Raw genomic sequence first — 16,043 nt, 5'->3', positions numbered from 1 at the left:
TTTTTAAATGGGTATTACAAAATGAAAAAAATATAAAATATTTTACAGGCATTAACATATTATTAATATTATTAACATTGTTTTGAATTTCGTAACAATCTTCATATTTAAAAGCTAACAAAAGTGGGAAGATATTAAAAAGAATTTTATAAATAAAGGCTATTTGTTGCTTTGTTTATATCACTCAGATTATCTATTTTTAAAGCACGTTGTCAAAAAAAAAATTGCTATAAGTGGAGTGAAAGATATTAGAATTTTCCAGATCGATCAATCATCTACTTCTATAAAAGCATCAGTACCATCTAAATCCCTAAGAAGCTCAGACAATTTAGTTACTTACTATTTTAAATATGTTTAAAAATTAGAATTTTTAAAACATTGGTTTATTATATGTAAATTTAATATGAGGATGATTGTGATCTATTCTAGATTAAAATAAATGCCAACCCCTTTTTTAAATTAAATTTTTTAAAGAAAATAAAAAACTCACCTGCAAATAATCAGGATCATTAATAACTCTCTATAAGAAATTGTCACGGTCTTTTAGATATTCATCTAAAACAAATTCACTGCAGGCTACACAGCTTTTTATATGCAACGATAAAAATAAGTAAATAAATAAATAAATTCATTCATTAAAGCAATCTATCAATAAATCATAAATAATATGAAATATATCTAATACTATAAAATTAATTTCCCCACCCTTCTCTCTCAATAAATATATGAAAATAAATCTCTATATGATAAAATATAAACAAGTTTTTTACTGTTCAAATGCTCTGCCATACATCACTCTTGTCTCAAATTCACCCATAGTTCCTCTGATATGCTAGGGAAGAATACCTTATTACATTTGTAGACACAAAATTTTAATTAATATATGTCAGATTAGATTGTAAATTTCATTAAATGGTTGAATAGCTATTTCAAATTCTTTTACTACGTTAATACTTTATCTTCATCCTTTTTAATGAAGTATGAAAAATTATTTGTTTTCATGAAAGCATTATATAATAGATTGTATTATCTATCACTCATCAATATAGCCTTTAACCTATAAAATCAAAACTATTTTAATTTACCTAGATCAGTTTGAGGTAGTTTTTCGATTTCATCAGCTGCAGGAGCTCCATTTTTCAGTGGGTGGTGCAGTAAAGAAATCAATAATTCACTTGCATAGGCTGAGCTTACAAAAGATAAACCAGGACGAGTAACTGTGCATTGTTAATCAAGAGTTCTATCCTTCATAGTATTTCCAGGAGAAATAACATCGTTGCAGAAATAGCAACTCAATCTTTCACCATTTATTTCTAATTTTTTAATCAAACATTTTAATAAAATTATTTTAATTTAATAAAAATAAACAAAAATCTATAAAATCATTTCAAAAAGAGATGAAAAAAACTAACTTGAACTGATTTCAAAATAAAAAAACTATCAATGGAGATACACATTTTTTAAATTAAATTTACCGGGGTTATGCACTTTAGGTGATAGACCATGACGAACAATAACAAAAGAGTCAAATCCAAGGCCAACAGTAATACAAATCTATTGATATTTCAAAATTTAAAAGTGATAAAATTAAAGTAAATTAATTTGAATATGCAGAGAGAGATTCAAGCTCTGAAACACTAAATGAAATCAATTATTTTTATTGTTTGTCTTTTCTCCTGCTTAATTTCATTGTAAAATGGGGAGGAGTTTATTAAACATGGAATAAATATTTATATTTCTAGGAAAGATTACCTTATTGTATTTGTTTGCTAATATGGTAGGTAGCCAACGAGATTCACGAGAGTCAGTCATTAAGTAAAGAACATCATGCTCTTTAACAAGTTCTTCTAGAAGATCTACGTCTTTTAGTGTTTCAATAGCCTATAAAAAAAAAAAATTAAAATAGCTTAAATAATTGAACGTATTTAATTTAGTGGATAATTTTTTAATGCAAATTGCAATAAAATCAATTTGAAAAAATTTGAATTGATGTGATGAGAGAAATTTTTTACATGCTCAACACTTGCTAGATAGTGGCCAGGCATTGGAATCTTAATTTAATAGCCCTTGCTAACAATATCTGGAAATATTTTTTTTAATTTCTCAGCAGCGGTCTCAGCCTATTATTATACAATTTTAAAATCATGATTTGTTAATTATTTAGAACTGTGTGATAAACAGACAAACAAAATTATTGTAGGTAATTCAGAAAAGGAAGAAAGTTGAATTGATATAAAAGTTTTCCTTTTTTTGGTTGGGGAACTTTTGAAAACTTGCTTCAAGATTTTCCTCCTCTCTTTTTACTTACTATTCAACAGTTTGTATTAGCTCAAATAATTCTAATACTATCATCCTATCTTTTCAAACTGTCTATAACATTTTCTAGAATAAAGAGAAGGGTTTTTTAAATTTTTACCTTAGGCTTACCTCCATTGATAGTATCTTCAAATTCATAAAGAGATTAACGCACAGGGTTAGAATAAGATATCTTGCCATAGTCAACAAAAGTGATATGCTTAATACCCCAACCGATCAAATTACGACTTAACTAGCATCCTAAAGTACCTGCACCTAACATCAATACCTTTTGTAAATAAATAAAAAAATTAGCCTTCAAAAATATGGTAAAGTCATTGAAATATATTTTAAATCAAGCCATTTTTCTTAGGGAATATACAAAAATTAAGTTATTGACTATTTTTAATAAATTAATAAATTTCTTTAAACATTTTGATTCATTAAACTCCATTTTTAATTCATCAGTAAATAGTATTTTATTTCATAAGTGATACCTTTGTGCTCTTCAACAGTTCGAGATCAAGGGTAGGCAAGACCCTCCATTTCATTAGCTTAATATTTAAATCTACAGCATCTGTGGCTAAGGTAGCTTCATCTAGAGAGCTTTTTAAGTCTATACTTGGGGGTATTTAGTTTGGGTCGCAGCCTGTGTATGATTCAGCATCAATTTTAGCATTAGTCAAGTCAACAGACACAACCAAAGAATTTTTCATATCATATTTATTAGCAAAATTGTATATGAGGGAATCTTTAAGCAAGATAAATTTTAGGTTTGATAGAATATTTTTAATCCCTTTTTATTCTGCTAACTTAAGTACTAATGCAAGTAAATTGGTGAAGTATGCGTGTGTTCCTGTATTTTAGTTATATGGATCAAAAAATACTCCATATAAATCATTTGTTTTTCCTGTTTCTAATTCGCTAAGATATTCTCTTAATGTACCAAAAACAAATTTTCCCCCGTCAACTTCTTTACAGTAGAAGAAAGGTGAAATCTTTCCGCTTTTTAAAAATTGCTTCAAAGACTCATCAAATGCTTTTTGCTTTAAATGTTCAAATATTAATTAGTGAGCATTTTATTAACATTTTGTATTAAATACATATGTATATACTTAACAAAAAAAAGAAAAGTAATACTTTTTATTCATCGTTAAAAGCAGTTTTAAACGAGCTCTTTTCAAGTAAATTAAAATCATCCACTTTAATTGAGGGAGAACATAGCTTGTATGAATAATTATGTTTTTTTAGATCTGCAAATGTAACTAATTTCATTATGAATGCATTTAAATTTTCGTCTTTGCCACTTAAAAAGTTATCAATTGCAGAAATCTACTTTTATGTTAGGTCCTCTTTAAATATAAAATATTTATTAATTTATTTATACTCACTTAAAAAGCTTTGTTTAAAGTTTATTCTAAAACAAAATATTTTAAATTGAAAAATCATTAAATGCATTTTTAATTATTTTGAAAAACAAGATTAATTCTTACTAAACAAGTCATGGTAGTTTATTTATTTGAACTCTTCAATTGTATTGTAATTTTTTAACTAAGTTTAAATGACAATTTCTACAGGTCCCTATAACTGTAGCTCCCATTGTTGAAAGCTGTAAACATCTAGATTTAAAAATGCCTTTTTGCTTGTGAAATTGCTAATCTTAAATTTAACAAAAATATCTTAAGGATCTGAATTTAATTTCCATTCTTCGAGCTTTTTCTATATAATAAGAAACGTGTGAGTGAATTGATTACATTTCTCATTTTACCTTTGCTAATGTACTCCAAAATCCTATGTCCGCCATAGGAGAAAATGGAATAATTTCAAATTTTTTGTCCATATTTTGTTTTGATGTTATCAGAAATAAAATCTGTTTTCTAAGGTTTTTGATAAAAATATTAATATCTTTATAAGATTTATTGCAGACTTTAATAAAAAAGTAATATCAGTAAACCAATATATATTTTATTATAAATAAATCTTTCTAAAAGAATCGAAAAGACTCTGACCTGATTATACTAATTCTAATTATTTATTCGCTCATTATAAAGTTGTAAATTTTAATATTCTTTTATTAGTAAATTTATTATTTTTTAAATAAAATAGATTAATTAAAAATAATAAATTTTGAATGAATTTATTTTTAGTTAATCCCTGTTTGTTATTTGACATGTAATGATTTTATTAAAATATTTTAACTATATTATTATATTAGTTTCATAAATAAAATAGATTAAATAATTAATATTGCACTAATTTCTTTTAATAATTATAAACCAAATTAAAAGTTTAAAATAGAAACAAAAAAGAAACATATTTTAAGCTTTTTTGATAAATAAATTATTTTATTTAATTATATCATAATCTTTTAATTTCTTTAAATATTCTAAGTATGAGTAGCTTTTTAAAATTTTTTAAATCAAATAGATAAAAGTATGTTTTCATAAACATATTAAATATTTATTTCAGCTAATAAAATTCTTTAAAATTTTTTTTTAACATGAATAAATAAGTTTTAAAATTCTAATAAGTTTAAAAAAATGTATGATAAATATAAAAATATTTTGAGTTAAAAAAATAAATACTATTTTTAAAAAAATTGAATATAAATAATTTAAAACCTAAAAATCATTTTTAGTTTGTAATATTAACTTTTAATTTAAAATAATATTTATTTTTTAAATTAATACATATTTAAGATCAAAATTTACTTTTATATTTAGAATTCTATTTTATTTTTTTGAAAGAATTAGATTTATTTGTAACTGATATTCAAATATAAAATTAGATTGATATAAAATAATTAATTTTTCACCTTTAACAATTTTATAATATCTTTTTACTTTTTCTAAACTAAAACTTAAAAAATTTTTCAATTTAAAAAAAACTATTTCAGAAAAAATTTAATAATTTAAAGCATTTTTATTTCTACAATTTATATATTTAATAAATTAATTTTATATGAGAACAAATTTAAAAATAAATTCAATAATTTTCTTGTTTTAGATTTTGGTCAGCTAAATTTTATTTGTAATCAATATTAAATTACTCTCATTTAAATTTATTTTTATAAATGATAAATAGTTCTTTTTATTTTCAATTAAATTGAAAAAATAGTACCAAATTAATTTTTTTAAAATGATTAATATTTTAGTTGTAAATAAATTCAAATTTTATTATTGAATTTTTAGTAAGATAAAAATTGTTTTAAATGAATTTATATTTTATATTTAAATTGAATTTTAAATTTCATTCATTCAAATATAAATAGATACTTTTTCGAAAAACAAAGAATAATAAAAATAATTTTGTTTTTTTATTACTCTGGTTTGTAAATTTTTAGCAAATCAAAATTAATTGCTTCATAATTTAATTATTATTTGAAAAAATTTCATTCTAGCAATGAAAATTATCCTTTTTAAATATAATATTTGAAGTAGTTCATATATATTATAAAAAATGTCAAATCCTATCTCATTTAAATAATTTAAACCTATTGAAATGGAATATTCATTAAAATGAATAAAAAATATAACCTGCTTATGATATCTAGTAGAAAAAATAGAATGTAATGACCATTGAAAGTATATGTTTTCTTTATTTAATACTGATCTTATTTTATGATAAAATTTTAAAAATTTAATAAAATCTTGAATGTGTAATTTTATAAGTGTAAAAATATAATTAAAAAATTTAACAGATCAATCTTATATTTTAATAAAAAAATTGATTCATTAGATTAGATATTTTCTTTATGCCTTTTTATAATGAGTTATAATTAATTACTCTATAATTAGAAAAAAAACACTTTCATTTTAATGTAATTGCAATTATATGACAAGAGTAAAACAACTTAAAAATATTTCTTAGCATTAAATGTTATTTGAGACTTGCTAAAAATTACATTTCAAATTTATTTTCTATTTAAAAATTAAAAAAGTCATGATGGATAGATAATTATTTTATAAACATTTTATCAAATGACAGCTTATTGTTTAATTAAGTTGATTTTATTTAATTTTTTAAAAATAACAATACTTCAAACAAAAAATTTAAGAATATTTTAGTATCTTTCTGAAAATGAGTAATAAATGTGTATTAAAATTTATTGTAATAAACGATCTGAATTAAATAATTTAGCTTATCATTCATTTAAAAGCTTATATGCTTCTATCAAAAATTACTTAAGATTATTGAATGGTAAATTCAAAATATTTTTCAGCTTGATTTAGAATATTATAAAGTATTTTAAGGTAACTTGATTATTTAATTTTTGAATGAATTTTCATTAATTTTATATTATTTAACTTTTGAGAGAAAATACAATTTGTTTGTTTGATGCTTTTTAATTATTAATTAAATTTTTTAATTATTTCATTAAAAATATCTCTGTTGAAATTTAATAAAATACTAATGAATTTTATTTTGGATTTTCAGATTCTATTAGAAACTCTAATTAAATATATTTATGTTGAAAATAATTCCTAAATTATTACTAACTAATATTAAAATCCTTCATTTTTATTTCTATGTGCTAAATACTGCCATTAATTATTTTAAAAGAAAAATTCTATTTGAAAATTTTAGTAAAGAAGTATCTTGTTTACAATAAATAGAAAGAAGAACTTACATCGTAATACTGCTTTTGTATGACAGAAATCAGCTTGTGTAATTTGTTTAAAAATTAGAAGAAAATTTCTTCAAATTTATTAAATTATTATCTATACCATTTACCAAAAAAATCCTCAGAAAAATTCAAAGTAAGCCAAATCAAAGATTAAATTTATTTGATATAAGTAAAATTTTGAAATCTAATGACCCAAATTTTCAATGCCTTATAAATAAGTGCTTTGTCTTTAAAATCTGGATGTGGAATATTTTAGTTAGTAAAATGTAATTTCAAGTGAAACAATTTTTTAAATAAGATATTAATTGATAGCATAGGTGATATTTTAGATTATTATTTATTATGATTTAGTGATTTAAAATGGATGAAAGTAAATTTGATTTATATAGATGAGCATTATTTTATAAATGTGATTACTGCTTGTTTTATTGGGTGTTTTGGAATGATGCGCTTATTTCTCAATTAATCGCATTTTGCAATGGTGCATGCTATATTGAGGAGTATTGTTTGCTGCAAACAATTTTAAAATATTTAGAAATTAGTTTAAATTTTATTTTCAAGCAAGCTTGTGGTTATAGAAAGCCTTATTAAATTGATACCTCTGTAATCTCTTGATTCTACTCCCTGATATCAAAAATCAAAATTAATACCTTTTAATTACTATAGATAGAGTGATGTATCTGATTTAATGATTTGAACAGATAAATATTACAGTTATTTACATCTATAGAAATATTTTTTCTGACTAAATCTAAATATTAGCATTTCTTTTTAACTATAAAATAATGTTGAGATGCAAATAAAGTTAAAGAATGTAATTAAACCTTAATATCTGCTCTTTACAGATAATATGGTTAGGAAGAATAAAATTCATTCATAATAGTGTATTTTTTAGTGCTATGTAATATTGAACGAGTTGTACTTTGAACAGCATTTGGTTTATGAACTTAGTACAAAGAACATAGATACAAACAAAATGAATATATTTTGGGCTCTTTATTCTTGTAAGCTTGTTTAAAATATAACAAGGTTTATTAACTAGCTAGAAGAAAATTTCTTTTTAATATATCTTGATTTGCGCTTAATTTAATCAATCGAACTTCGATAATACTTACAAACCAGCAACATGAGCTGATTACTTTTTCTAATTGAAAGATTTTCTCAAACAAAAGTAAGAGATTTTTTATATCAATTCACTAAATTTTTAAATTTGTAATTGAAATTGAGGCAGTAAATTGTTAAAATAGAAAAAAAGTGAAATGAATGAGGTCCATTGATGTTAAGGTAACGCTTAGCTTGAAACGAGAAATAGTAGACTATATATTTTACTCAGTAAAAGTTGATGATTAATTAAGTTAGTTTTTACTATTGTGATTAAAGCAAGGGTTTTAATTTCAACTCATTGCACAATGCTATCAAAGAGCTTATTTGATGTATATTTCACTTTTTAATTTTAACAAAACAAGAATATTTTTTAACAGGTTACATTAAGCATATTGTTCATTTAAGTTAATATTTATATAAGAATTTAATCTGAAACAAAATGTATTTCATTACGCATTCTGAAAAATGATCTAAAAATAATTATTGTCTTTGAATTTATTTACAAATAAAAGAAAAATACTCAAGGATTTATGTAATTTCTTTTATATTCAGAAAGTAATGGGGTTTACTAAAAATAAATCTAAAAAAATCTAGATTTAATTTTTTTATTTTGTGGCTCTAGTAACAAATAAGTAATACTACAGTAACAATAATTTTAAATCACCTTAAAATATATTACTCTTTTAAATATTTTATTTAAGCATATTTTGCATTTTGTCTTCCATAACTAAATACACTCTTTACTACCTCTAAATTAAAAAAACTTTACTATTACTTTTTTTGAACTGACCTTACAAAATAGCATACAGATAATTATGTAAATAATATCGAATGAAATAAAGTAAAGATCTTTGTTATTTGCAGATTTTATATTCATCAGACTAGGTTTACATTAGTTATACATATATTTTCACCTTTTTATAGGAAATTTTGATAGGTAGTCAATTAATATGATTGCAGAAATATACACTTGCTATATTAAAAGAAAATAAATTAAGGAGGGATAGAGTAATTTACATTGCTATATTATCTAAATGGTGTTTTTTGTAACTGTAAAGTGCGTTAAACAAAATAATATTTATTTAAAATAATGTGTGTAATAAGAATATAATCGATTTCGAGTAATAATTTTGATTAAGATTCAAAAGAAAATACATAATAAATTTAATGAAATATGAAGAATAAATGAATGAATATGTGTATGTATGTATACTGCAATTAAATATATTAGTAGCTTATCAGATATTAAAAAGAAAGGTTTACATTTTTACTTTAATTAATCTGATGAATTATTTTAACCAAAAAAGAAAGAATAATTTAATTTATTTATTGTTACTATTTTAAAACAAAAAAAAATCTTAAAACTATTAGCTAGCTCTTTGATTGCCAATCAAAGTTTTTAAAAACCAAAGATTAAAAAAAATATAATAAATTGTTAAGTAAAAAATTAAAAAACTCATTCAAAATCTTTGAAAATTTATTAAATAAAATTTTCTTTCTAATTCAATTCATACTCAACTGATAACACGCTATATCAAAAGAGCATATATAAATTCATACATACATAGATACATAATCAATCAGTACAGAATACCTCTCTAAAAATATTTCCTAAACTCGAATCTCATTAAATTATTATACAAAAAACCCATACACTCAATCTATCAAGAATGAAGGACGGATTATAATTCTTTGACGCAAACTTAAACGAAGTTATTAAAATGATTGCTATTTCATAGCAATAAGGTATAAGCTAAGAGTAATTAATTTCTGCTCTTTAATAATAAATTATGCAATAGTAAGCATATCTTTAACAACAATTGAATTTTATGCCTTAGGCCTCTGAGTCCTCTACCTCTACCCTTGAGGAATAATAAAATCTCCCAAGATAATATTTATAAAGAAAATTTATCATTGGAGGCTTTGGTACTAACGGCTATGACTCAAGTTCTCATGCTATGGAATATTTATATGACTACCTTAACAATAATGAATAATTTGAATTCTTCGAATAGGTTAAATAATCATGGGAAGATATTGATAACTACATTAATGATTTGTAAGAAGAAATCCATTAAAATGAAAAATAAGGTATTGAAACTATATACATTCACTTTGCCGTAAATAATACTCCCTTCATACGCTTAGAGCAATGTGCTTACAACAACAAAGCATTTGTTTTACCTGAGATGAGCTGTCTCCCCAACGAATAAGTCTCCCATAATATTGATTAAAATAGACCTCATAACTCAACTTTAAAAACTAAATTATCTATTGATTATATAAAAACTTTCTTACACTCAGATAATTATTGGGCAAGTGAAAGTACTAACCCTGGATTAAACTCTAACAATTATCTTTACTACCGTGCTCTTCAAGTCACAAACTAAAAAGCCATTATGGTCAACTTACCAAGCCTATTAAATGAAAATAAAGAGAGTATTTCTCTCTTCTTACAAGATCTTATCAAATCATTCAATTGAATAGCTAATTTTTAAACCATAGACAGACTAATAAAAAGAATTCCTACATGAATTGTATGTATATTAATAAAGAAAAAATAGTTAAAAAGCAATCTAACCTAACAATAATAAATTATATTAATTATAGCAACTTTTGATAGAATAATTAGCACTTAACAAAATTTAAATTTTTTTCTGGGAGCTTTCTACTTGTTGACTTATCAAACAATCAATCACTAAATTAATTGATTTCAATACTACTACCTATCTATAAGTCTTATTAACTGAAAATTGATTGCAAATTAAATTAAAAATCATTACTATTTGTTGAATGACCATCCTTGTCAATTTAATAGATTGCTCATGAGACAATAAATTTCATTTATTACTGCTAAAAGGTGATTAATCAATCAAGCATAAAAAGATGAAAAGAAATTTGAAAAACAAAAACTTGATTCACCACAAAATTCTTTTCAGTCTCATAATACCTTTCTAAATATTTATCAAACCACTTCCTAATAAAATCTTAAATACTTAAACTGAAGAACAATAGTACAAGAAATTCATTCTTACTACCTTTAATAAATTATAATTACAGAATCTACTCTTTCAAATATTAAACAATCGATCAAAAAAAAAAAAAGCATACAAAAAAATCAATAAAAATATACATAGATATGTTAATTAAAACTATCAAACTTTACTAGTTTTTATATTACAAAAACTTAAATTATATGATTATATGCAATATATAATATTTCCATCTACTTTGTTTATTTATCTACATCTTGCCTACACCTTTAATGAAATTTACTAAATCATACAAATATTTGCTTTCAATTCAATCAAAACTACCAAAATTTTTCAAAAATATTATTATTTTTAGTTTATTTGACCTTATTAGATAACATATAGAAATGAGCTTCAGTCAAACTTTTTTACATAAATGTCAAAAATTATAAAATTTAAATAACCTGTAAAATGTAGAGAAAGATATAGAAAAAATAACTCTGTATTTTCTATAAAAAAACACAATTATAAAATATGTGTGTGGTAATAAATGATAATAAAAGGAGCTTTTTTATCTTTTAACACATAAATGGATTTAAAAAAAGTGCCTTTATTAATTTATTTTCATATTGTTAAGCTGAATATATTAAACACTACTTGTTAAAATTTACAATACAAAGCACACTAGGGTCAATATAATCTTTTATAATATGGAAAATATGACAAATTTTAGCAATATTTAAAAGAATAAATAATCATTGAATCGATTGATATTAAATGAAATTTAAAATAATAGAGATTGATACAATTAATAATAATAAAACTATAATATTGTTTATAAAAATATACACCAGTGGTTCTAGATTTTAGATCATGAATAAGAGAGAGGTGATAAACCTAATAAAATAATCTAAAATTATTTACATAGAATGTATAAGCATCTAATTAATAAATAGAAGCTCCTATTAGCAGAAAATATTTGAAGAAGGTGATTTTAAAAATCTTTTATGAAAAGTTATAAAATGCGTATCACTAAGATTAATTTGTAGGATGCTTTTCTTTTAGAAGTAAATTATTTTGATAATTTTGTTACACAGAATTTCTGCTTAGTTCTTTTATTAATTGATTTTTTTGTTTACATATTTCTGATGAATTCTACAATCTATTTTTGTTTATTTTTTTTCTTTTATGAGTAAAATTTAAAATCCTTTTTAAATAATATCTTTCAGCGCTCTTTAAAATATTGCTATGAGTATCTATTCATACTAAATACCTTTCCAATTAATTATTTTTATCATTCTAATATTTAATTGTTTACAAAAATATTAAAAATATACTGCCAACGCAACCTTTCCTAGGTTTTTTTTATTAAGAGAAGTTGCTTATTAATTATTATTTTATTCAAAGTATTTTAGAAAATAGGAAAATGTTTTATTTACTTAGCATATATTTTACTATGTATATCTGCAAGCAGACTTACTTTTGTTAATTTTGTTAACTTTTATACATAATTTGCAAAATGATCGATATAATCAATCACATTAATTAATCAATAATATTCAAGCTAATAAGTGCCATTTAAAAAAAATCACTTTTTAAATCAATTAATTAATTGACGCATTTTCACTTCACTATATAGCTAATACTTTTACATCAGGTAATGAATAGAAAGATTACATTTCAAAATTCCTAAGTAACTGTATCTATTTCCCCACCCTTTGATTGATTGATTTATTTATTTATTTAAATTTTGTTAAAGCTTCCCACTTAGCTTCTGACATATCTTCCTTAAAAGCAAAAAAAAACAATAATTATTTCTATTTATAATTTTATCATCAGGTATTAATGTCTATGATAATTATTCCTTGTTTTCATTTTTATTTTATGCTGAAATAATATATTTAATTTATTAAATTCATTAATTACGAAAATAGATTAACTTTGATTTCATAAATAGATAGTATTAATTATTTTGAAATTTGAATTAGGCAAAAACATCAGAGATTCTGAAAAATCCGATTTGGTTTAATTTTAATTACCAGAATTCCCGAATTAATTACTGAATTTTCAACTTTATTTTATGCTTCAAATAATAAAATCTGATATTAAAGCTAAACAATTTGTCAATCATTTTTATCAAATACAAAGATATTACCTTCAAAAAGATAATATTCTTCAGCTATTAATCTATTATCTTAAGCAAAATATTCTTTAAATATATTCTTATTTAAAATTTTCTTTTTAAGGTCAAATATTAAAAATAAAACATGAAAATAAAATATACTATCCATTAAAAAACTATCAATTATATAATTGTGTAATACTATACAGTTATAAATAACTTTTTGTTTAGAGATTACATAGAGGCGAAAAGATTAATTAAAGTTGGTGTGTAACAAAATTATTTAAAAAGACTGCATAATAATTATATGAAATTAAAACAAATCAATTTCTCTTAGCAAAAAAAATCAATCTTCTATTCAATAAAAACCTATTTACATTATTATTTTCTTATTACAAATAATTCACTCATTATTAATAAAACTTTCTATTCCTTGGTAATATATTATCTCATTTTTAAATACTCATAAGCTAAATAGATAAAAAAGCAAACAAGGTAAGAGGGGGAAAGAAAAACTCATTTAATTAGTGATTAAAAATACTCTTTATTATAAAATTATAACTGGCTAAAAACAAAGATGTTTCTAGAATTACCCATAAAGGGTTATGAATTTTTTATCAATTATTACTGAATTTTTTTTTAATATCTTAAGTAACGTATAAATAACTAAACAAAATACCTCTGCTATAAAATTCATATTTTTCTTTTTCTTCTAACTATCAAATAAAAATAAATATAGTCTTTATTGAACAGAACATAATTACAATTATAAAAATGTAAGAATATTAATTCATTAGATTATTTTTAAATCTTTTATTAATAATATCAAATTATCAATATATATAGCTAAAGCCTCTACTTTTATCAATTCTTAAAACAAATCAGGCTAAATAATAAATTAAGATCCTCAATCTTACAATTGCAGCAAAAATTTTTTTCAAAATAAAATGAGTTTTTATTTGTATTTATTGATATATTTTGATTTATTTTTGAATTTAATGTAAAAAATTTTAATTTTATATATTTTTATTTATAAGAAGTAACCTCAAAATATAAACAAGCAACTTTCTAATATTTATTATTTGCTTTATTTGTATTTTTATGTTTACTAATAAGCCTGAAACTGAAATTTAAATAATTTTAAATATCAAAAAATGTTTTCAAAGATTGACTTTCAATCTGTCTAAAGCTAATTTAACCCAGAATTCAGAACCTGGATTAATCAAATCCTCATTAAAGTCAAAATGACAATCATGAAGCATAGTGTCATTCTCAATTCTGCCTGATCCTAAAAAGAAGAAAGCACCTGGTCTTTCTTTGAGATAAAAAGAAAAATCTTCAGATGCTCTTGCTGGCATAATACCAATACCTACATTAGCTTCTCCAAAGTATTATTTAGCTACTCTTTCAACATGATTTGCTTCAGTTTCTGAATTAACTGTAGCAGGGAAGTAAATCCTCCAATTTAATTAATAATTTATTCCTCTTTCTTACTTAAGCTCTTCTAAAGCTTAAATCACATCCTTTTTAAACTCCTCAGACAATCCATCTTCAAAAGATCTAAGAGTGCCTGTGAGTAAAGCTTTATCAGGAAAAACATTAAATCTTTTTATGAATAAATATATCAATTAATTTATAAATTGTTTAATAGTTTTTTAATTTGAATACCTTTCTCCTGCATTGAATGTTGGTAAGGTACAAACATATTATCTTCCTTTATACTTCTCTTAAATTTTTCTAAATTTTATATGAAAATCAACTGCAGCAGATACAGGATCATTTGCCTTTTCTGGTTCACTTCCATGTCCTCCCTTTCCAATAATAGTTAAATTTATGACTGTTACTTCAGACATAACAGGTCCTGGTTTTACCATCAAATATCCTACTTTGTGAGTAGGCCAATTGTGAAATCCATAAACCTTTATGAATTAAATAAATATTTTTAATATTTAAAATAATTCTTAGACATATTTCCAAAAAAAAAAAAAATTATTTTGGTGACATATTTTCAATAATTATTTTAAGAAAAAAGTTAGTTATGAATGTATTCAAAAATTCAAAGTACCTCTTATACTTAGTCAAGACATCCATCTTAAATCATCACAAATGCTCCACTTTCGGGACCTTCTTCGCTGGGTTAGAATAGCAAACGAATAACCTACATTTTATTTGTACAAATTTTAATTAATTAATGAATAACTATTTGATGAGAAAAAAAATATTTTTTTTCTTTCAACCTTATTTTAAGGAATTTTGTGCAGGATATCCATATAAAGACTTGCAAATCCAAGAAGGCAAGTTGTATGTCCATCATGACCACACATATGAGCAGCTCCGTTGGTGCTTTGATATTCCAAATGAGGATTATCTTCTTTCATTGATAGTGCATCAATATCAGCTCTAAATGCAATCAATCTATCTTCTCCCTCAGAAGGGGCTTAACCTAAATTTAAATATGATTGGTATAAATTATTTAAGCTCTTAATTTTATAAAGTAAATACCTCTAATATCTACAACTAACCCTGTCTAAGCGCATACTTTTATTTAATTTTCTTAAATCCCTATCGATAGAAGATACTCTTTAATGTTTTATTGTGTTTAGAACTCTTTAAATCCAGTTTCAGGATTCAAATGCATATTTCTTCTAAATTTAATGAGCTTGTTAATATCGAATTTGCTATTTTAACTGGACATTTTATACTTTGGCAAGTTTAGTTTAAAAGGACTTATTGTATTTTCAATCTATTGAATTTGTTATAATTAAATAATATTTTCAATTCTAAAAGATATTTTATTCTATAAACACAGTTTTCCAATTCTTATCATTATTGAATATAAAAACCTTATAAGTATTTTTTTTTTAATTAATGGTTTTTAACAATATTCAATAAGCAGTAGATATTTTAATTTCAATTACGTGTC

At 22.6% G+C, this 16,043-nt stretch overlaps 3 protein-coding genes across 3 annotated transcripts; 1 reads left to right on the top strand and 2 right to left on the bottom strand. All coding sequences in view use genetic code 6, as the record gives it.

The window, feature by feature from the left end:
* Positions 1 to 267: 267 nt before the first annotated feature.
* On the bottom strand, positions 268 to 4,135 carry TTHERM_00138370 (ubiquitin-like modifier-activating enzyme; the record flags this gene model as incomplete). Its single annotated transcript, XM_001019819.3, has 12 exons — positions 268 to 339; positions 491 to 584; positions 771 to 846; positions 1,086 to 1,313; positions 1,476 to 1,554; positions 1,753 to 1,881; positions 2,013 to 2,120; positions 2,417 to 2,584; positions 2,793 to 3,341; positions 3,436 to 3,647; positions 3,789 to 4,014; positions 4,064 to 4,135. The coding sequence occupies 12 exons, from the start codon at positions 4,133 to 4,135 to the stop codon at positions 268 to 270; spliced, it is 2,013 nt and encodes a 670-aa protein (XP_001019819.2).
* A 5,561-nt stretch (positions 4,136 to 9,696) lies between these two features.
* TTHERM_00138390 (hypothetical protein) lies at positions 9,697 to 10,509 on the top strand (the record flags this gene model as incomplete). The annotated part of the gene is made up of 1 exon (XM_001019821.1): positions 9,697 to 10,509. The coding sequence occupies one exon, from the start codon at positions 9,697 to 9,699 to the stop codon at positions 10,507 to 10,509; it is 813 nt and encodes a 270-aa protein (XP_001019821.1).
* A 3,291-nt stretch (positions 10,510 to 13,800) lies between these two features.
* TTHERM_00138400 (amidohydrolase) lies at positions 13,801 to 15,996 on the bottom strand. Its single transcript, XM_001019822.3, has 5 exons — positions 15,623 to 15,996; positions 15,358 to 15,563; positions 15,186 to 15,278; positions 14,789 to 15,039; positions 13,801 to 14,725 (listed from the first exon to the last, which is right to left on the bottom strand). Exons 1-5 carry the CDS (start codon positions 15,945 to 15,947, stop codon positions 14,281 to 14,283), a joined length of 1,320 nt encoding a protein of 439 aa, XP_001019822.2. The 5' UTR covers positions 15,948 to 15,996; the 3' UTR covers positions 13,801 to 14,280.
* Between the last annotated feature and the right edge of the window lie 47 nt (positions 15,997 to 16,043).

This window comes from Tetrahymena thermophila (genome assembly GCF_000189635.1).
Source record: "Tetrahymena thermophila SB210 genomic scaffold scf_8254582, whole genome shotgun sequence".
NCBI classification, from domain to species: domain Eukaryota; phylum Ciliophora; class Oligohymenophorea; order Hymenostomatida; family Tetrahymenidae; genus Tetrahymena; species Tetrahymena thermophila.
This window is presented reverse-complemented; position numbering and strand designations above follow the sequence as displayed.